This window comes from Dermacentor andersoni, unplaced genomic scaffold (assembly GCF_023375885.2).
Source record: "Dermacentor andersoni unplaced genomic scaffold, qqDerAnde1_hic_scaffold ctg00000042.1, whole genome shotgun sequence".
Classification (NCBI taxonomy): Eukaryota; Metazoa; Arthropoda; class Arachnida; order Ixodida; family Ixodidae; genus Dermacentor; species Dermacentor andersoni.
Genome location: NW_027314756.1, coordinates 1,362,288 through 1,385,850, shown reverse-complemented (window position 1 = coordinate 1,385,850; position 23,563 = coordinate 1,362,288). Strand labels below are relative to the sequence as shown.

The following is a 23,563-nucleotide window of genomic DNA, read 5'->3' as shown; positions in this document are numbered from 1 at the left end:
GTACCAGTTTCTTTCGTTCCCTCCTCAAGTCTAGGCTAATTCGAGTTCTTACCATCCTGTGGTCACTGCAGCGTACTTTGCCGAGCACGTCTACATCTTGAATGATGCCAGGGTTCGCGCAGAGTATGAAGTCGATTTCATTTCTAGTCTCACCATTCGGGCTCCTCCACGTCCACTTTCGGCTAACCCGCTTGCGGAAAAAGGTATTCATTATCCGCATATTATTCTGTTCTGCAAACTCTACTAATAATTCTCCTCTGCTATTCCTAGAGCCTATGCCATATTCCCCCACTGACTTGTCTCCAGCCTGCTTCTTGCCTACCCTGGCATTGAAGTCGCCCATCAGTATAGTGTATTTTGTTTTGACTTTACTCATCGCCGATTCTACGTCTTCATAAAAGCTTTCGACTTCCTGGTCATCATGACTAGATGTAGGAGCGTAGACCTGTACAACCTTCATTTTGTACCTCTTATTAAGTTTCACAACAAGACATGCCACCCTCTCGTTAATGCTATAGAATTCCTGTATGTTACCAGCTATTTCCTTATTAATCAGGAATCCGACTCCTAGTTCTCGTCTCTCCGCTAAGCCCCGGTAACACAGTACATGCCCGCTTTTTAGCACTGTATATGCTTCTTTTGTCCTCCTAACCTCACTGAGCCCTATTATATTCCATTTACTACCCTCTAATTCCTCCAATAACACTGCTAGACTCGCCTCACTAGATAGCGTTCTAACGTTAAACGTTGCCAGGTTCAGATTCCAATGGCGGATACACAAATCATTCAATGGAACATTAGAGGTCTCCTTACAAACCTTGATGATTTGCAAGAACTCATCCACAAACATAATCCAAAAGTGCTGTGTTTACAGGAAACACATTTAAAATCCAGACACGCAAACTTTCTCCGTAGGTATGTTACGTTTCGTAAAGATCGCGATGATGCCATCGCATCATCGGGTGGTGTTGCGATTCTCACACATAAAAGTATAGCATGTCAACCTTTACAGCTTCGAACGCCCCTTGAAGCAGTGGCGGTGCGAGTTGTTCTGCTAAACAAACTCATCACTATTTGCTCGCTTTATATACCCCCACATTACAAATTAACTAAACATGAATTTCAGTCCTTTATAGATGAACTGCCAGAACCCTATGTTGTTCTTGGCGACTTCAATGCGCACAGCTCCCTGTGGGGCGACTCTCGTATAGATGCGCGAGGTCGTCTTGTTGAACAGTTCCTCTTCTCTTCTGGTGCATGCCTGCTGAATAAGAAGGCACCCACATATTATTCTCTCGCCAACAGAACATTTTCATCAATTGACCTCAGCCTAGTTTCCCCGTGTATACTGCCTGAACTCGAATGGGAAGTTATGAACAATCCTTACGGGAGCGACCACTTCCCCATACTGATAAGAACATCTAAAGAAAACGAATGTCCTCCACAAGCTCCTAGGAGGAAGATAGACACAGCCGACTGGGAGAAATTTCGAACTCTCACTAACATCTCATGGGCCGACATGTCTTCTCTAGAAATTGATGCTGCTGTAGAGTATCTTACATCAGTCATAATAGATGCCGCATCAAAATGCATATCCGAAGCGAGTGGTCTGGCATGCAAACGACGTGTACCGTGGTGGAACAGCGAATGTAGGATCGCCCGTAAGAATCAGAACAAGGCGTGGGGGTTGCTACGCGCTTCTCCCACTGCAGAGAATCTGATGAACTTTAAAAAAATAAAGTCCCAAGGCAGGCGAACCCGCCGACAGGCCAGAAGAGAAAGCTGGCACAAATTTTTATCGAGTATTAACTCTTTTAGGGATGAGGCCAAAGCCTGGAACAGAGTTAATAGGATTAGAGGGCGGCAAACACATTCACTCCCCCTGGTGAACACACAGGGCGATACACTACAAGACCAGGCGGACTCACTTGGGGAGCATTTTGAGAACGTGTCAAGTTCAACAAACTATTCACAATCCTTTCTCAAACACAAACAGAAGAATGCAAGCCTCTAATCAGAAAATGTCATCAGAATGAACCATACAACCGTCCTTTTAGTATTGCAGAGTTGAGAGCTGCCTTGAACGCATGCAAGAGCTCTGCGCCAGGATCGGACAGAATAATGTATGAAATGATTAAAAACGTACACAGTGACACGCAAGTTACAATACTTGCACTTTTTAACACTATTTGGGCTGTGGGGTACCTTCCGACCGCATGGAAACAAGCCATTGTTGTGCCTGTTTTGAAACAAGGCAAAGACCCTTCCTCAGTGGCAAGTTACCGCCCGATAGCCCTCACAAGCTGCCTTTGTAAGGTATTTGAAAAGATGATTAATCGACGACTAATTCACTTCCTTGAACTGAAGAAAGTGCTAGATCCCTGTCAGTGTGGCTTTAGAGAAGGGCGGTCCACAACCGATCATCTTGTACGTATTGAAGGATATATTCGCGACGCTTTCGTCCACAAACAGTTTTTCCTATCAGTATTTCTGGATATGGAGAAGGCGTACGACACAACGTGGCGGTACAGAATCTTGCGAGACTTGTCGAGAATGGGCATCCATGGCAATATGCTAAAACTGATAGAAAGTTACCTGTCCAACCGTACCTTCCGCGTGAAAGTCGGGAATGCACTATCACGTCCATTTATACAGGAGACTGGTGTACCCCAGGAAGGTGTGCTCAGCTGCACGCTCTTTATAGTTAAAATGAACGCACTCCGCGCTTCATTACCACCAGCTATATTTTATTCCGTGTACGTAGATGACATACAAATAGGTTTTAAATCATGTAACCTTGCAGTGTGCGAAAGACAAGTACAGCAGAGTTTGAACAAGATATCAAAGTGGGCAGACGAAAATGGATTTAATGTCAACCCCCACAAAAGTTCATGTGTTCTCTTTACAAGAAAGAGAGGCCTGGTTCCAGACCCGTGCATGGAGCTGGGTGGACAACAAATACCTGTCAACAAAGAACAGAAATTTCTAGGTGTAATACTTGACTCTAAGCTTACTTTCATCTCGCACATAAAATATCTCAAAACTAAATGTCTAAAAACTATGAACTTACTAAAGACGCTATCACACACAACATGGGGTAGCGACAGGAAATGTATAATGAATATTTATAAGAGCCTTATTCAATCTCGGTTAGACTATGGCGCCATAGTGTACAGCTCTGCCGCCCCGAGTGCACTAAAGATGCTGGATCCCATCCACCACCTGGGTATCCGTCTGGCCACAGGTGCATTCAGAACTAGCCCCATTCAAAGCTTGTATGTAGAATCGAATCAGTGGCCACTCCATCTGCAAAGATCTTACATCAGCTGCACATACTTCCTTAAAGTGCACTCCAATAATGAACATCCATGTTTCAACACTGTTAACGATATGACCTGCACTACACTTTTCCATAATCGCCCCTCTGTAAGAAAGCCTTTCTCGCTTCGAGTGAGGGAGCTTAGTGATGAGATACATGTCCCACTCCTCGAGCTTCGCCTAATGCATCCAACCAAGGTGTTACCACCTTGGGAGTGGCAGCTGATTGAATGTGACATATCCTTTTTAGAAGTAACAAAACACGCACCAGAGATAGAAATCCGAATGCATTTTCTTGAACTCCAGCACAAGCACTCCTGCGCAGAGTTCTACACAGACGCTTCGAAGTCAAATGCCGGGGTGTCTTATGCTGCCTTCGGCCCATCCTTCTCAGAATCTGGTGTACTGCATCCGGAAACAAGTATCTTTACGGCCGAGGCCTACGCAGTACTGTCTTCTGTAAATCGCATAAAATCGAAACTTCAAAAATCAGCGATATATACGGACTCCCTAAGCGTCGTGAAGGCCTTGATGTCACCCTATAGACACAAAAATCCAGTACTTAATAAACTATATTCCGTCTTGTGTAAAGCGTACATATCTAACCAGCATATCATTATATGCTGGGTGCCTGGCCATAGGAGCATCGAGGGCAACGTTCTGGCGGACGAGATGGCTACGTCTATAGCATCGCAAGCCGTTAACCCTACCGCTGAGGTGCCTGTCACAGATCTGAGGCCTCTCTTGCGAAGGCGGCTGCGTGCCCACTGGCAACGCATGTGGGACGCGGAAAAAGATAATAAGCTCCACCTAATAAAGCCACAGTTAGGACTCTGGCCTTCCGTAACAAAATCACGCCGGACAGATGTCCTATTCTGTCGTCTAAGAATAGGACACACTTTTGGCACACATAACTTTTTACTCACCGGAAACGAGCCTCCAACCTGTGGTAGATGCGGGGAGAGGCTGACCGTCCTCCACGTCCTTCTGGAGTGTCGGGCAGCCGAATCTGAAAGAAAGAAACATTTTCCCTTAGCATACCGCCAGCACATCCCCCTTCATCCAGTAATGTTACTCGGCCCAGAACCGCTGTTTGACTCCAGCGCAGTCCTGGGCTTCCTGAAAGATGTTGTCTTGCATGTTCTTAGACCCACATGTTCGTAGCGGGTCCTCTCTTCAGAGGATACCGCTGTGATAGCTCTTTCGTGTAGCACGCGCCTCTAGGCCCTTGTGTTTCAAGGGCTCTGGCGAGGCAGCAGTGCTCCAAGTAATTTTACTATCTTATACATTTTCCATTTTGCATCATTCTCCTACGATGGATTTTAATGGTCATAGTTTTCTTCATAAATCATCGCCATAATTTTATAGCACATAGATTTTACGCAGTTTACAGCGACTATTTTTAGGCCACTTTACAGCCAAGTCACATCTTCCATAATAAATCAACATTAACACTTGTCATGGCGCTCTTTGGCCAAACCTGGCCCTTGCGCCACTAAACACAACACATCATCATCATCTTTCCGCGCGTACTTCGCTGGGCCGCTGGTAGCGAAATTGACAAACTTCAGCCTTCACTGCGGATCTGAGACTATTTAGTGATACTGCGACAGGCTCTCCCAGCGAACACCGCCATCTCATCTATATATATAAAAAAAAAAGAAAATCTTTGCTTTGCGATGCGCATAACGTCGTCTTCGCACGCCAGCGTCGCTGTGACCTCTGAAATGCGTAGACAGGCCCCACAATTCTCCGAGCACGCCTGACCCACGAAAGTGCGCGCTAATTGCCATTGCTGGGCTTAGTTTGGCACTGCATCGGGATATAAAACTGGGTGTTTAACGTTCATTTGCACGGCGGTAGCGCTGCTGAGACGAAGGCATGCTCGCATTCAAGGCGCCACCGCTTCGCCCCGAGCGGCGCTGGCTAGCACTATGAGGGCTAATTCTGCGCACAAATGCGCTAGAAGTGGCTGGATAGATGTTGCCAGCTCAGTAGGCAGCTCAGTGGACGCTAAGGCAATGAATTTGGTACGCTAATTGGTGCGCTGATGGCTCTGAGAATGTTTACGTAATTGCGGATATTGTCTGTTCTTATTGTGCAAGGAAGAGCAAGAGGTCTTCCTAATACGGTTACCGCAAGGGAATATCGCGAGTGATCGCACCGCAGGATAGCGATCGACACGCAAAAAGCACTGATGCGAGCTAAAACACGCGCACGTATGGTTCTCTGTATTTTCTTTCTCGTTCAGAACGGAAATCTGACCGTAAGATGTAGTTTAATTTCAGGTCATTACCTTGATGAACTTAAACCCGGCAACTTACAGTGGAATTTCCGTTCTCAACGAGAAACGAAATAGAGAATCATACCTCATCCATAAGTTGAAGACACTGCAACCAATAGGCATAAACGTTTCAAAGGGAGCTTTAGAATCTATTCGCTAAATTTCAGGCTATAGACAACATCACAGTTATTTTCATTTGGTTGCCTAGTGTGTTTTTTTTTTTCCTGCCTTTCTTTTTTTCCTTTATATATTTGTTTCATTTCAATGGAATAGAGAACAGAATAGAATGGAGCACCGTTTTCTGCCGCTCCTTTTATCATCTCTTTCAGAGAGACGATAGCCCACTGATCTCCAGCGAAGCAGATAATGAAGGGGGGCTATGGACACGGCCGCGTGTCAATCTCCATTCTACACCCTCGCCGCTAACACCTTCGGTCGCTGCCTCGCCCACCCGATTTACCCCTCTCCCCTTTAGAAGAACAATGTGCCAATGATGTCCCCTTCAAAAAGACAAGTGCACTTGTCGAAATGTTGGCTCCCGCTTTTAGCTTGTTCTCGCTTTGCTCATCGTCTTGAATTTCCATCTCCCGCCTTCCCAATGTTTTTTCCTATATTGCAGTCCAGTAATTGATTTGTGGCTGCTGGCGCAGGCTGGTTGTATTTCCGGTGTTTGTTGCGTGTCCTTGACGACAGCGAACCTTTAATAGTTATAGTTACCATGAATGTTGTATGAAACAAAAGTGCCTCAGTGTTTTCTATATTCAGTGTCCTGCGAATAAATGTATGAACAGAAACGCTGATATCAAATGACAGAATAACTGCACAAGGTTCCTATAATGGCACAAAGCACGTAAACAAGTGTTTGAAAACACAACTTGTGCGATACTTCTGGCGTTTGCATGAGAATGTCTACTTAAAACATGCGGGATTGCACGAAAATGCACAAAAAGAATTGCCGCGCGACTGGCTGATCGGGGTACTTTGCGTGCACTCACGGGCTTCTTTCATGTTCGGAAAAACTTGTGTAGCACGTATTGAGGAAGAGAAAGCTGTATCGGGAGTTCGTGTCGCTCTGCAATTTTCTCATTGACACTTTTCATCTAATTGTAACATTTAAAAAATTCATTAGGACAAATTACTTCACTAGGCGGAATGCAAAAAGTCTGAGTATATCCAAGTGACGGAAAACATTACCATGGTTCGGTCCAGCTATACGTAGCATTTGCATGTTTTAAAAGTTTTGCTAAAGTTAAGTGAAACACCCTGTCGGTGTCTATGGGTGCGTCCATTTTTCGGTTAAGTGTTCTGTGGTTCGGTTGCACTAGAAACAATTCGATGCATTGCACATCGGCCACGGTGAAAGAGAAACAATTACATGTCTCATGACTTGGATTCTTAACCTGGCAAGTGATCTGCCGCAGTTCTCATAACTGTGACCAGAATTTTCGGAGTCTATTTTTTTTTCTTGCTTGCGAAATTCGTGCCAAAATATTGGTATGCTTGTTTCCCGCTTCCGTACTTATTTCGGCGGTCTTTTTCAGCCTTATTTCAAGAGACCCAACACTACGTCCTGCTCGAGTTCGAGTTCGGAGGAAAGACGCTGGAACGCTCCAAGGTATGGGGCCTGGGCTACAGGAATTAGTGTTGCGGTTTAGAACCACGCGTAGACTCTCACTTGCAACTGTGCGCTGTTGATGGTTTGTTTTCTAAGCTGCACTGCACGATTTTTCTATGCAGTAGTACTGTGTATGAAACTTTTATTTGAAGCAGTGACTTGTCAGTCGAGGTGGGAGGGTCCCTTGAAAAAAAATATATAAATACGTGTTGTATCCGCGTATGGCGACAGAGATGAGAGTCACTAATGCAGGTAAGAACGCAGCATGCAAGATAAACGAGGCGTATAGTGACGAGCCTGATGTTATGAAAGCAGACCTTTGGGCTCGGGAGGGGACGTATGGCCTTGTTCACTGACATTACAGGGAGCCACGTATCGCGAAGTGACAAGTACACAGAAACATGGACATAAACGATGGCCTTCTCACGACTCATTTATTTCGATATGCAGGGGAACCGCTCCCATACTCCTTCAGAGTTCAGATAGGTCATAAATGATGCAGACGGACATAGCTTACCCGCCGTGGTTGCTCAGTGGCCATGGTGTTAGGCTGCTGAGCACGAGGTCGCGGGATCGAATCACGGCCACGGCGGCCGCATTTCGATGGGGGCGAAATGCGAAAACACCCGTGTGCTTAGATTTAGGTGCACTTTAAAGAACCCCAGGTGGTGGAAATTTCCGGAGTCCTCCACTACGGCGTGCCTCATAATCAAAGTGGTTTTTGCACGTAAAACCCCATAATTTAATTTTTAACGGACATAGCTTGCAATGGGCCCACCTTCGCATTCTGGCATAGCTTCCACCCGCTTGTTTCTATCCATTCTTTTACGCCACGCAACTGGTCCACTGAGTCGCTGTCGTGCTGTTACATTGTTCAACGATGTTGTGCAGCACTGAACATTGTCTCACGCCCGCAGACACGACAGTGCACCGAGAGATGCCTATTCATGTGACTGTCTAATTTGTTTACGGCCTTGTCATTTAGCCATCTCGCCGCCAGTACTACGTCTATCCACGCACCCGAGAATGGGCTGCAATGTAACTTCTAAGTAACGAATTGTACGTAGTTATTTGTAAACAATTACATTTTTTGTTAACCTCGTGAATTAACGATTACACTGTTTAATTGGTTACGCTCACTGTTTTTCACTTACTTTTTTTCCGTAATCACAAGTAAGCAGTTGATTTCTTGAAAGGTCAAGCGGTAACAGGCCACGTCGGTTTGAGAACGTGAATTTGGCGGAAACACTGGCCCGATATCGTGCCACGCAGCAGCCTCGCGGACGCGCATGCTCCGACAGGCACACCCAGGAGCTCGGCATTCTACGCACCTTCTCTGGCAACTTCACACGCTATTTCAGGGGACTTTTTATCTAACCGCTTTCCCACCAACTTGGATGACTCTGTAGTCCATATGCTAAAAATGGGAAAGGCATCGGGCTGTTGTACTGAGAGAACAGAGTTCGAAACCAACCGTTTTTTTTTTCATCCTTTCATTGGCCCACCGGAGGGCAGCTTCAAGTCCCCGTAACAATAAAGCGTTGTGCTTCGTAGAAGGCACAGATGCCGGGTAATTGACAATCTTGTGCGCGAGGTGTCCGTGCGTTACAACAAGGCCCTTCGCTCCAGCGCGCACATCGAGCGAGTCTTCAAGTCTTCAGTGTCGCTGCTGATGTCTTTTCAACAAAAACGAGGCAAAAAGGCCCGCAACAGCTTTGAAAAATATAATTGAAAATGCCAGGCCATCTTTCCGTTCACTGTATCTGTGAAAAATAAAGAAAATATATGGGGAAAGTAATGTAGAATTAATCGATTACTTTTGAGAAAGACTGACTTTTGTCGGGCAGTAATTGGTAATAGCATTTTTGAAGGAAGTAATTGTAATCGGTGTAACGAAGCAGACGCGCCTTGTGTTTTCAGGAGCAGCTAGAGGACAATTTATCAGCTTTATTTAAATCTCACTACATCGATTATCTTCTTTTTGTGTAACGTGTACCAAACTGGATGCAGTAAACCTTGTATCAGTGGATGGGTTTGCGTTGTTCAGTGCATGCACGAAATGGCACATTTCGATATATGATTTCAGTTAGAAATAGCACATCGCCCATGTCTGTTTTTGTGTGTCCGCCCCGTACAAGCGTTGTTTCTAGCTACATTTGTCTGCCATGCCATCTTGTCTGTAGCGAGCATGGTGAACTGATGTAGAGTTCACGCTGCGTTCCTGAGAATCGAACCAATTGAATGTGCACTGCTGGCATCAGCGCAAGTCTGCGCGACTCTACGAATCTGCCTCAACTCGCTGGCGAGCCGTGTCATGTGACACTGTCTGCGAACATCGTTCGGGTTTTGATCGACTCTAAATATCAAGCGTTTCTTTAATCAGTCCGTCCCCCAAACCGCACCGCTACTGCAGGCTTCGCATGCTTCGCAGGCTGCTTCTCGTGTAATCAACGTACACGCGGCCTGCCATATACGTTGTGCTCTTGTCGACAACAAATTCGGTCTTGAACGTGGCCGCACAAATACTTCGTTCGCGAGCACTGGCCACGCGTAACCCTTGAAAAGTACCTCGACTTGCTCCACATATTTTAGCGCGAACGAAGGAAAAAACCATTTTCCACCGGGTCAACTCCCTGGTCTCGTACTGCCGAAAACAAGAAATCGACATCGTTCGTGTCTAGGCTGGAGACCCGCCCGCGCTGTCCTCGGTGCTTTTTAGCTCGTTTTAACGCTTGTCGGGCGCAATGGTACCGCATCAGGTAAAAAAATGGCACGGTATTGTCAAGCAGAATCAAGCTAGGAGCAAAAGAGTGCAATGACGTATACGCCAACGTGTACGTGGCGTATACTTTTACGTTTTTTTTCCATCCAGATGCAGTGCTGCAATAAGATTTGAACTCAGGATTACCCAACTTGTGCCATTCTTAATGGTTAAAAAAAAGAAAGGATACGTTTTCACTTAGCGATCTGGTGCCACCAGACCGGATCATGTAGGATTTTTTTCGCTTAACTGCCGTGCCTTCTTGCACAAAATTTTCGCGGCGTTTTTCGAAATTGAACCGTGGTCGTCAAAAGTTTTCTTAGCTAGCACTTACGGTTCACAGGAAAGCGGTGCAGAGTTTTCTGGCATTTACCACAACAAGCGTTCGTATACTTGCCCTAGAACTGCGCATATGTACTCGCCTGCGCAAATGTACTGGGGCGATAAAGGGCGTGGCGCACCTGCCCTCATGCAGGTAACGATCGAGCAGTTGGAGAGCGTGTTCTTGCAAGTCGCCTGCTCGCTGGCTGTGGCCGAGCCCGAGCTCGAGTTCGAGCACCGGGACCTCCACTGCGACAACGTGCTGGTGAAGCCCACGGAGCAGGAGTTCGCCGAGTTCGTGCTGCACGGCCGGAAGATCCGACTGCGCACTGCTGGCGTCAAGGCGTCCGTCATCGACTACACGCTGTCGCGGACACGCATAGGTACTCCACCCTGGGCGAACGCTTCGGCCGGCTTTGCTTGCGCTGTCCCGGGACCTTTAAAGACCAAGGCGACCCGCTATGGCGACCGTGGCTTTGCGACAGCCTGTCGCGTGTTTCCACCGGTGTTCGTGCGCCCGTAGGCAAGTGATGGTCGCTGGCATCGAATCCCGGCCACGGAGGCCGCATTTCGATGGGGGCGAAATGCGAAATACCCCCGCGGTACTTGGAGTTAGGCGCACGTTAAAGAACCCCGGGTGGTCCAAATTTCCGGAGTCCCCCACTACGGCGTGCCTCATATGCAGATCGTGGTTTTGGCACGTAAAACCCCAGAATTGTATTCGTTAACTTTTCAGTGATAGCCAACGTGCCGCGAAATAGAAATTGAACAAAAAATATATATGTATGCATATATACGTACGCCGAAGCTATAGGAGGATGTAGTACCACGTGAATTGTACCGGTGCCTGCCCAGCGTTAAAGGGCAGTATGAGAGGCCTCAAAGCGTTAATCCTTTCATATGAAGAAGCCCCGAAAAATTCATTCCGGAATTTATTCCTCGTGATGGGTGCGGAATGCAAGAACGCTGTAGTGCCGTGTTTTGGCGCACATTCAAAAACACCAAAGGGACAAAATTTTATATCGCTGACCCGCCCTGCCCCCCCCTTTACGTGTTCCTCCCTAATCGTATAAACCACTTCGGAGTTTCGGGACAGTAAATCCCGCAATATACGTTTATTCCTCAAAAAGCGCTGCGCTCATTCCAAGGCGTCCTCCGGTTTCAGGGCCCCTACGTGAGTGACCACGTGTGGCGACTTAAAATCCTGGGAATACTTTTTCGCCAATCCTTGGGATTACGTTTCTTTTTTTTTTTACGTAGGCACAGAGGGCAGAATTCTCAAACACGCCGATCAATAGTTGCGCGATTGGTTCGACCTGGACGGTGCCAATAATTTAAGCTCGCCCGCTCAAGGACACCGTGGTTTCGGCTTCATTCGACTGTCTTCTTGGCACCGCTGTTTGTAAAGGAAGTCTGAAACCCAAGGTGGACAGGGGTTTATAACAAAATTCAGAGAGCTTGCTGCCTTGCATATATAAGCGAGTAAGCATGTTTATGCCGAGGAATAGGATAACCTAAAAAAGCACGTAGGCCCATTTGTCTCTCTACTGATTCATTGAACTGTGCCATGTCTCCTAATCCCAGCTATTTTATCCATTCCGGCATAGACGATGACATACAAAATGTGGGGTCAAATGCTATACTAAGGACATGAATACACCTTCACTTTCACCACAAGATTGTGTACGTCGTTCTTTAGTTTCCTGCGTAATGTACAAAGTTTGCATCTGTCCCCTATTTTTCGGCCCAGGTGGACAGGTGTACTTCACGGACCTCTCCAAGGACTCCGCTATTTTCCAGGGAACGGGGAGCTTCCAGTACGACATCTACCGGATCATGAAGGAGCACAACGGGTGAGCGGAGCGAGACTGCTTGGTGAAAAACCATGGCCCGCATGCGCAGATTTTTGTTCGTAGGTGCTACTTGCCATTGGCCCGCTGCCGTTGCTAATAATCTTACGCCCAGCTCTAGCGTAAGATCGTTTTTCGAGTTCGCGGCCCCACGTATTCGCTTTGCAGGCGTTACAAAAATAAAAATCGCTGCACGCCTAGTTGCGACTGCAAAAGTGCCTGCATGTCTCGAGGGTGAGGGTAAGCCAGTGTTTCTCTCCAATAGCGATTCGTCTGGCACTGCGTTTTCGAAGTTCGCTCCCGAACAACAGCGCCGGTGAGTTGGTGTGACGTCACGTACTTCTAAGGATTTTCGCAACTATGGCACTACTACTTGAGATAGTCTTGCATTATCACTAGGTTAACACTTTCCTTTATTCACACGGCAATATAGTCCTTGCTCGTGCAGTCCCAGCGGAAAAAGTTTAGCACAAGTGAGTGGTGACCGGAGCGGCAAAATTGCCACGTGCCACGCTGTTGTTACGGAGTGCGCGGATAGGGGGAGTGCCAGGCACATTTCATTTTGCAAGCGAACGCGCTTTCTGCCGTGGCCGGCAGAAAGAGGCTGAATAATAATAAAAAAAAGGGTAATTGTCAAAAGAAGAGTATACACGTAACGAAGCGCAAGGTAAATATAAAAGAGGAAAATGCAATTGAACAGTGTGTTCGTTTCCGAGCTTTGCTTTGTTGTTCCGTAGTTCTACATTGACAGCGAGTTATGAAAAATATCGAGATCTTGAAAATTGGCATTGTCATATTATAAGATTAAGTGTTCCTGTACAGTTGAGTGTTGATGACAGGCAGGAAACATGAAAAGGTCCATGTTCCCGGGTGAACTTGCGCGGAATGCGAAACGTGATGCAACTTCAGGAGTATGGGGCAGGAATTCCGTGATGTATGAAAAGAAACAGAAGGTTAGCGCGATTAATAATTCTCGCCACTCGCATGGCGCTCTCTGGCCATATCTGGCCCATACACCACACGTAATCATTAATGATAATAATGATAATAATGATAATTTTCATTGCACAAGTGAACACAGAATACAAGAAACGGGCCTGTCAAAGCCACCCACAATCAGCGGACGAGCGTGCAATATTTACTTTACCATAGACATCTGGCGAGACATTGCAGGAGAATTAACAGTTAGGAAGCTTAACACGAACAAGAAGCAAAACATATAGCAAGAATCAACAATCGACGGCAAGATGTACATTGCCATTTGTTGGGCGTGTTGGTAAACTGAAAGCATATTTAGCGCCAGCAAACAAGGACACACAGGACACACAGGAGGCAACACAGGATAGCGCATTGTGGTGTTGTCTCCCTTCCGTCCTTGTTTGCTTGCGCTAAATATGCTTTCAAGATGTATATGTTTTAGAAATGATGAACAGCATTTGTGACAAATGTTGAAGCAACCATGTTACAGTGAATAAATCATGGTTTTCAATGCCTTTTTTGATGTAATGGAGAATGCCTCATTAGGCAAATCGTTCAGAAACTTCTCTTTAAGGCGCTGTAGAGAAGTGGTTATAACTGGTTTGTCTGCTAAGCCGAATTATTGCTTTTGAGGCTGGAACCCTAATGAGTGATCTGATTTAATTTTCGTGTCGGGTCTCGTCCCCGTCACGTCAAGAAAAAGATGCACAATCAACTATGCAGTTCCGTTTTTTGACACAAAGCAATGATTCATTCTTTTATGGGGCTTATATGTTCTGAAGCTACACAAGGGTTGCGAGGAGTGCCGTTAAAGGAGTACTCTACACTAGTTTTTTTCGCCTCACTCGAAGTGCGGCAAGGAATCTCGAAAATATAAAATATTCTTACGGGACGTTAGGAGTACAGAAGATTGTATTTACAATATATATACAAAACGAGTCAGATTAGATAAGATGGCTGACCACCAACACGCAGCAGCCAGCGTACCGCGATCTTCTTCTTCCTCTTCTTTCATCCTTCCGTAACATGACCCCCGGGTGGTGAAGCGCCGCCTCGGCGCATGTTAGGCGAAGAATTGCGAGCGAAGTGTGACTTCAGCCGTGAAACGTGCACGACGTCAACAGGCATCGGACTTGAGGATGCATCAAACTGTAGCGGCGGAATCTCGTAATTTACGTCGTTAACTTGACGTAGTACTTCATAAGGCCCCGTGTAGCGAGAGAGAAGCTTTTGGGAGAGGCCAACCCGACGACATGGTGACCAAAGGAGCACCCAAGCACCTGGCGCGAATTTGACATCGCGATGGCACTGGTCATAACACTCTTTTTGTACATGATGCGAGGCTAATAAACGGAATCGGGCGACTTGACGTGCCATGTGAGCGCGATCGATGACTTCACGAGCGTACTCAGTTACAACACGTGGCACAGAAGGGAGGACGGTGTCAAACGGCAGTGTGGGGTCGCGACCATACAAAAGATATAAAAGGGTGAATATCCTGTGGTGTCGTGTCGGGACGAGTTATACGCGAACGTCATGTAGGCCAGCGTGGCGTCCCGGTCGCGGTGATCGTTGGAGACATACGTCGACAGCATCTCTGTGATTGTTCGGTTGAGACCTTCCGTAAGACCGTTCATTTGTGGGTGGTAGGTGGTGGACAGCTTGTGCTCAGTGGCACAAGAGCGGAGCAGGTCGTCCACAACTCGAGACAAGAACGAGCGGCCGCGGTCTGTAAGTAACTGTCGAGGTGCGCCGTGCTGGAGAATGACGTCATGAAGGAGAAAATCGGCGACGTCTACTGCGCAACTAGTCGGCAACGCCTTTGTTATAGCGTAGCGTGTCGCGTAATCAGTAGCGACAGCGATCCGCTTATTCCCTCTAGTCGTCGTCGGAAAAGGGCCAAGCAGGTCAAGGCCTACGCGAAAGAACGGTTGAGAGGGAACTTCAATTGGATGAAGTAGTCAGACAGGTGGCAGGGGAGGTTTCTTTCGGCGCTGACACAATTCGCAAGTGGCGACATAACGACCCACGGAGCGGTAGACCCGGCCAGAAGCACCGGCTTCGTACGCGGTCGTATGTACGCAAAACTCCAAGGTGTCCCGCCGTCGATGCGTCGTGAAGTTGTCAGGGAGCGATGGACCGCAGATGACAAGGAAGGACAAGGAGCAACTCAGGGCCATCAGGGTTGATATTTCGGCGGTAGAGGATGCCGTCATGCAGCACGAACATGCGGTACGTGCCGTCAGTGCTGCCAGATTGCATTACGGCGATGATGGACTGTAAGGATTCGTCACGTTGTTGTCCAGCGCGCATGTCGGTCATGTCAGTAAAGGCCATCACGCAGGTCACCGGATCATGCGCAGCAGGATCGGGGGGATCCAAGGGGTGACGCGAGAGGCAGTCAGCGTCCTTGTCGAGGCGTCCAGTCTTGTAATGGACACTAAATGTAAATTCCTGGAGCCGCAAAGCCCGGCGGCCAAGCCGTCCAGTCGGGTCCCGAAAGGAAGACAGCCAGCAAGGTGCGTGATGATCTGTGACGACCGAAATCGTGCGGTCGTACAAATATGGCCGCAACTTGGCCACAGCCCAAACTAAAGCCTCTCGGCAGGTGACAGCAGGCGGCTGGCGTAAGCTATCACGCACTCGGTACCATTCTGTTGTTGGGCGAGAACAGCGCCGCTGCCATGGCCGCTTGCGTCAGTGTAGACGGAAGATCTGTCAGACAGAAGATATGTCAAAGGCCGAGCAACGTTGGCGAAGTTTTCGCCGAAACGGCGAAAGTAACAACACAGGCCGACGAAGCAGCACACGTCAGAAGCAGAACGTGGCAAAGGGAAACTGCTTACTGCGCGAGCTTTTTCTGCATCTGGTTGGACACCGGATGCGTCAACGAGGTGTCCCAACATGGTAAGCTGACGGCGCCCGAATTGACACTTCGTGGAGTTAAGTTGAAGGCCGGCTTTTCGGAAGACCGCGAGAATTGCAGCGAGTCGGGTAAGGAGGCTGCCGAACGTGGGAGAAAAAATAGCGTCGTCTAGGTAACATAGACAGGTGGTCCATTTGTGACCTCGCAGAAGAGTCCATCATACGTTCAAATGTCGCAGGAGCATTGCATAGGCCAAAGGGCATGACTTCGAACTGATATAAGCCATCCGGCGTGATCAAGGCCGTCTTCTCGCGGTCCATTGCATCAACTGAAATCTGCCAGTAGCCAGATCGAAGATCCATGGACGAGAAGTATTTAGCTCCGTGCAAGCAGTTCAAGGCGTCATCGATGCGTGGTAGTGGGTAGAAGTCTTTTCGCGTGATCTTGTTTAAGTGGCGATAATCGCCGCAGAAACGCCAGGTACCATCTTTCTTTTTCACAAGGACGAGAGGCGGAGCCAAAGGACTGGCTGATGGCTCGACGACCTCTTTGCGGAGCAATTTTTCCACTTCTGATTGGATTACTTGATGTTCAGCATGCGATACACGATAGGGACGCCGACGAATAGGATTCGTGTCTCCAATGTTTATGCGGTGCTGAACAACAGATGTTTGGCCTAAAGGGTTGTCGCCGAAATCAAAGATGTCACTGTACGATTCAAGCAGGAGACGTATGTCCGTGGCCTGTGCAGAGGTGAGGTCAGGTGCAATCATTTTCGCGAAGTCCTCCGTTAAGGAACCAGAGCTGTGAGTTGCAGTTGGTGCTAATAAACCACTCTCGGCATTCAGACTCCCAATATCAAATTCGGAACCAGAAGAAACACTGGCCAAGTACATGCCGGCCGGAATGATTTGAGGGCACAGGCTGAAATTGAGAAGTGGTAGAACGACGTCGTTATTAGTAACCGTGACCAGCGTATGTAGAACAGCAACGTTCCGATTGAAAAGCACGTCGATGATGGGGCGAAGCACATATATTCACCGTCAGGAACCTGTGGCTGGGCGGTCAAAGTGACGTAAATAACTGCCTCGGATTACAGACGCACATCGTGAAGCGAGCACAAGTGCGGTGGGGTTGTGCTCGGAGCATCGGCGAGTTGAGGCAGTTTTAACTGAAGAACGCCGGTCGCGCAGTCGATGAGAGCAGAATGAATGTATAAAAAGGCCAATCCAAGGATAACGTCGTGAGGGCAGTTGTAGATCACAGCAACGAGAACATGAGTAGGGCGGCCGGCTATACTTAAACGCGCAGTACACATTCCAAGAACAACCAGTACGCCGCCGTCAGCCACACGAAGCACTCGGGCAGCTGCTGAGGTGAGACGTTTTTTAAACAGTCTACGTATAGGCTAGCACTCAACAGACATGTGGGTTCCAGTGTAGACGAGTGCTTGGACAGGTACGCCGTCTATTTTAACGTCAATTATACTTCTCCTTGTGGGCACAGACAGAGTATTTGCTGCAGTAGTCGGCAATGCCGCACCACCTCCGAAGGCTCCATTTCCTAGTTTTCCAAAAGGGTGCGGCCAAAAGCCACAAGGGACGAAAGGCGACATGGCTGCGGCGAACGGGAAGATAAACGAGACTGGTGTCCGCGCGGCGATGGTGAGCGGCTGTACCACGTGTCCCGAGCAGAGTTGTCGGCGCTGTTAGACTCGGCGGTGGGCGAAACATTGCGGGCATTTGCATCAAAATGGTTCTGGTTGGTCGGCGTGCGAGGTGCTGAGGGCCACGAGTTGCGACAGTATCAGGCGACATGAGCAATGCGGCGACAGGTGAAACAGATCGGCTGGTCGTCCACAGTTCTCCACTCAGTCGGGTTGTGATAATGCGGAGAGAAGCGTTGGGGTGGAGCGAAAATAGAAGGGCGTTCGTTAGCTCTGGGATTGGCGACAGCACATACAGAATGTAAACAAATGTTTTCAAGTTTCTGGCAAACGATGGCTTGTACGAGAGGAACGGAAAAAATGCTAGCATCAGGGCTACGCGAACAGAAATCTGCGGGCGCCATCGCATCCAGTTCACGTCGAACGATTCGCACCACGTGCTCTGATGGCGATGCATGCTGCTGTGCGGGCTGATCTTCACACGTGGACGTTGCGGCAGTACTCGGAAGTCTGCTTTTGGCTTGCTCGAATTGTCGGCACTCTTTAATGATAGCATCAACTGTAGAGCAGCTTTTGCACATGAACAGATTAAAGGCGTCGTCAGCAATGCCCTTAAGCACGTGCCCGACCTTCTCAGCTTCTGTCATGTCGTGATCGGCTTTACGACAAAGTGCCAGCAGGTCCCGGATGTACGAGACATCGGACTCCGTGGGGGATTGGGCACGGGAGGCCAGTTCCTGCTTTGCGGCAATTTTACGGCCGGCTGGTTTGCCAAACTCTGTCAATTTCTCTTTGCATTGGTCCCAGCTGGTTAGCTCCTCTTCGTGGTTTTAGTACCACACCTTTGCCGTGCCTCTTAGGTAGAACAGGTGAGCTAGCATAAGCGTAGGGTCCCATCTGTTGATTCCACTCACGCGTTTGTACATAGCCACCCACTCTTCAATGTCGGCGCCATCGGTCCCACAGAAAGTTTCAGGATCCTTGGGTTGCACAACGACAACCGAAGGTGACAGCGACGTAGCATGCGACATAGGAGGCGGCAACGACGTTGATCCCGAGTGCTCACCGTCGGTCATGGTGCGGACGTTGATGCGACGTCCACTGCGGAGCTCAGTTTCCAGCCGTAGTACCCCGCACCTCTCACCAATATGTTACGGGATGTTGGGAGTATAGAAGATTGTATTTACAATATATATGCAAAATGAGTCAGATTAGATAAGATGGCTGACCACCAACAACACGCAGCAGCCAGCGTCCCGCGATCTTCTTCTTCTCTTCTTTCATCCTTCCGTAACACTATAAAGACGCCAAATAAACGGACACACAAGAGAGGAACAGGACAGGGCGCCTCTTGTGTGTGTCCATTTATTTGGCGTCATTATATTTTATAATGAACAGCTACCAACTAGCCCAACAAGTGCTTTTAAGGAATCTCGACGCTCTTGACCGCCTTTGCGGGTTTTCAATACAAGCGACATTAAAATGAGTGCTAAGCAATACGCGTGCTGTTTTATTTTGCTCGTTACAGTGCAAAGCAGGCAGAACTCTTACAGAAGCTTCGCCAAAAGTCTTGCAGGCATAGTGGTGCTGTAGAAGGGGGAAACTGGAAGCGATATCGAACCGTTACAGACAGATTGGTCAAGACGATTTGGTCCAGACCATTTGGTGATCTGATAAGTCTTTCTAAAATTTATTTATTCATACCGCAAGCCTTCTAAGCCTCATACAGGAAGTGGGTACAGATAATGGATAACCGTGGTTGGTACAAAAACAGTGGCAGCACACTGCAAAGAATAGTTTATAAAGAGGAGCATAAAAAATAAAAAACTTAATGCTCACAGCGCGAAATGGTCGACGGAATAATACATGGAATTCAAGCACGTAACAAAACCAATTCACCAATCTCGCAGTGGTACAAGAATTATTTCAACTTGATAAAAAAAACACCAACATTCACAACACTGTTTGGCAGTGTATTCCACAGTTCTATTGCTTCGGGAAATAGTTCTTCAAAGTGTTGCACCGTGCGATAGACGCTCGAATGCACCTGTTGTGGTTGTTTCGACCAGAATACCGCCACAGTTGCTTCGGGTGGTCTTCCTTGTCAATTTTGATGCGTCATAAAATACAAAAGAAAAAAAGCTTCATTGCAGCGATATTCTGCCGAAGGGGCAAATGCATCCCTTGGCATGTAAAGCAGTTGCACTGACGTGACGTGAGTACTTACCGCAGATAAACCTGAATTCTCTAATTTGTACTTTTCAAGCTTCTTGATAAGCTTGATTGGAGTCCCGAACTTTACTTGCATACTCAAAAATTGGCGCTACTAAGGTTTTGTAAGCTACTTTCACCTGTGGTGATGCCATCCCTAATTTCGGAGAGGAAATCCTGATTGTTTGAATGCCTTGGTGCATGTAGTCGCAGTGTTCTGCGCCCATTTTAGGTCCTGTGTAATTGACTTCTAAATATTTCAGTTCCTACGCTTGTGTTATATCAGTACCCGATATTTGGCAACTGAAAAAGGCTCTTTTTTTTCTGCTTACCGTGAGGAACTTCGTTTACTTGACGTTTATTTCCATGTCCCAAGCCAAACAAGTCAGCAATTTGGCGTAATTAAATTTTCTGGTCCTTCAGGCTGGCACAGTGCAGTAGGTCACGCAGTCATCGGCGAATAACCTCAGTGTAACCCCTGGATCTTCGCATGAATAAATATCATTAACATAAATGAACAAATAAAGGTCCCAAAATGGATCCCTGTTCTACGCCTGATAAAACATTAGGATGACTAGAATCGACATTGTTTACTGAAACATACTGCACACTGTTCGAAAGATATGCTTCAATCCATATTATTATTTTGGGATGAATATCTATTGAATTCAGCTTTTCGAATAACTTACAATGTGGGTCGTGGTAGCAATATCAATCAAAATTGCGTCGGCTTGCAGGGTGGAGTTAATTACCGTGACAAGCCATGCACAATTTCAAGCAAATGGTTTACAGTTCGCATCCCTTTACAAAATCCGTGTTTCCGGCTATAAAGTAAATTAACTTCTAAGTAGCTTATGATTGCTTTATGATGGCATGTTTTAATATATTACAATTCCGTAAGGGTATGTGCCGATAAGTATCTAACAGTGCGGCTACTTTCATATTTCGCGCGTTTTCTTTATAAGGCGGAAAAAATTACGGGAGACAGCGCACTGAAAACTGAAGCGGGTGTTTCTAAAACGCAATTATTACTTTTATATAAAAATTCGCGCCCTCAAACCAGTAATTAAAAGCTTCGTTATTTAACGTATCTATCCATAGTTAGGAGAAAAAGAATCCTCCTGTTGCGGTACGTCACTGCTGACGGAATACCATTGGTTGCGTCCTCGTTATATTCTAAATTTTATTTTTAAGAGCTTGGCTAACGTTAGCTATTGTATATGCTGCCATAAGATGTCCCCATGCCTGTCAGACTCGCGTAGTAGTGGACGAAAAAGGCGCGCAACTTGGCTAACGTGCTTTGCTGCGGTCTCCGCGGTCGCTGTTCCATCACGACTTGATCTCGATTTGCGCTCATTGGAGATAGCCGCAGTTACGAGTCGGATGCATTGCGTGTACGGTCGTGTCCAGGGTACGCAATTGTATGCATACATATGGTTGTGAGAACACACTAAACACAGATAAAGCACCACCGTAACTGCGCTTTTCTTTGATTTTGCTTGAATTATCTACCCGGCACATATTATAGTTAACGCGCGAATACTGATGAACACACTGCAATGAGCACAGCTTTGATCCTGCTGCTTTCATGCGTTGTGAAAGTGTGCTATAAGCTATCCACGCCTTCGCATTTGCGTAGCCCGCCGTGCTTTTCGTCACAATGCATTTTCTTTCGTGAAACACTGCTAATCGTACAGCAACGTGCGAGAACTCCGAGGCAACTAAGGCACTGAAGAATCCGAGCCAGCAGAGCGCCTACTGTGGCGAAGTCAGCACTGGCTACACCGTCCCCGCAAAGTTGGTGGACGTCCTGCGGAGACGGACGTCTTGCACATATCAGCTGGCGTTCCCAAACCGAATGAAAAGTTACACGTGTCTCTCTTTAATGGATGCCAGAGGCCGGGCCTTTGCTCGCTACGCGGGGTGCTTGGTCTTTTTAGGTGCCTTCGCACAGACGAAGAATCCCTCTTCATTTAACAACTGTCGTAGGCATCTACAACTCTGAAGGCCGCCAAACTGCAGCCGCTAAAGTTCCTAAGCTGCGCTATGTCGCGACAGTCGGTTAAATAGCGTCGCCCAGCGTCGGACCAGTCGAGTGCGACGAAGGCTTCGGCGATATTCTGAGTGCCGGCAGCGCTCTTTGTTTTTTTCACACTAAATATTTTCTGGCAGTTCAACTTTCAGTGCAATAGATTTGAATATCCGAATATGTGAAAATACAACCATGTGCTCGAAACTTGTTCTCAATAAGCGCAACACCATGTGCTTTATTGATTGGCCATGGATAAGAATATGGCGTCCTTCAGCCATCATAGCGCAAATGCTAACAGGCATGGACGTCGATCAGCGAATTTGATTATTAGGTCGATAGCTCCATCAATGAAAATGTATAGCGTTTAGTTCAGGTAGGTACATTGAAAGCATTTCCTTTCTGGCTCCTTCATTTCACTTTCGTATGGCCCGAAACACTGATGCAAATGACTCAAAATGAGGAAGAAAACTGTACTGATAGGCACTGAAATAAAGAAAAATGACAGTGTACTTACATCCTTTCAGATGTCAGAAAAGTGCTAAATGGCGATGCAAGGAATGGCGCAAATAAAAACACGAACGGAAAAAGCAGAACGCAAACGCGCGAACTTGAAAGTATCGCATGTCAGTGTGGGTTTATTCGTGTCCCTGCCGCCTTCCTTTTCTTTTTTTTTTTTTGCGCTGCGCTTAAACAACTTGTTCTTTGCAGACTGTCCATTTTCAAGTTTAGTAAACGAATCTACGACACACACCTTACTCGCTCTATTGCTTCCTTTTTTTCTCGCAGTGACGATTGGGAGGCCTTTCGCCCGCATACCAACGTGCTGTGGCTTCATTACTTGCTGATGAAGTTGCTCCACAAGCTGCCCAAGACAAAGCAGGTTACTGAGGTCATTGAGCCCTCCTCTTCTCGCGGCCGACTTTCCGCCTGGATGGACGTCATCCTGTCTTTCCCGTCGGCCGAGCAGTTTGTGGTGGAGCAGGTCCTTCCACACCTCGAACGCGACGCCGAGGCACCGCGCAGAGCGAAGCGGGCAGAGCGGCCGCAGCCTGAGCCGCACGCCATGAATCTTCGGGCGCACCGCTAAGTGCGCCATCGTGCACTTAGCGATATATAAATATAGAATATGAAAAAAGACAAAAAAAGACAAAAAAGAAAAAACAAAAAAAACGTTATATGTAATAGTTTTTTTTCATGCGAAACTTTGCATGATTGTTTAATTTGTCGGAAAAGACGGTTGATATATCTTTCCCACAATCTGTCTTTGTTAATTATATTTAGAACCACATAAATTTGTTTCAAAAACTGCGTGCCGCAGTTCAACTTTGCGACTTTTACTTTTTTAATTGTTTCGTCGAGTAAAGAGTTCGCTTTTATGTTAATTTTATATTTTAGTTATTTATGTATTGCGATTTTATTTATTCATGGAATAAAGATCACATGGATGCTCCGAGTGCTTGAGAAAAATGGCCGTTGAATATCGAATCGAACATTTGCAATTTCTAATAAGGTGAACCTTTTTGTGGATTGTGTTCTGCAACGAAAAAAAAAAAATTGTTTACGTTTGGTAGAGGTACACCGCGACGCAGTACGATCACATCAGGTTAACGATGACCAATAAAGGTAATGATAAAGAAAACGGAACAGCGCCTGCCAAACGC

At 47.1% G+C, this 23,563-nt stretch overlaps 1 protein-coding gene across 2 annotated transcripts in view; it reads left to right on the top strand.

The window, feature by feature from the left end:
• The window catches only part of LOC126516588 (uncharacterized), an 82,243-nt gene extending 58,888 nt beyond the window's left edge, over positions 1-23,355 (top strand). For both annotated transcript variants that reach the window (XM_055064029.2, XM_055064030.2), the window contains 4 exons: positions 7,144-7,217; positions 10,454-10,682; positions 12,050-12,152; positions 22,689-23,355. In XM_055064029.2, coding sequence (XP_054920004.2) covers positions 7,144-7,217; positions 10,454-10,682; positions 12,050-12,152; positions 22,689-22,989 — 707 coding nt within the window. In that variant the 3' untranslated portion in view covers positions 22,990-23,355. The remainder of the gene's footprint in view (positions 1-7,143; positions 7,218-10,453; positions 10,683-12,049; positions 12,153-22,688) is intronic.
• Positions 23,356-23,563: the final 208 nt, after the last annotated feature.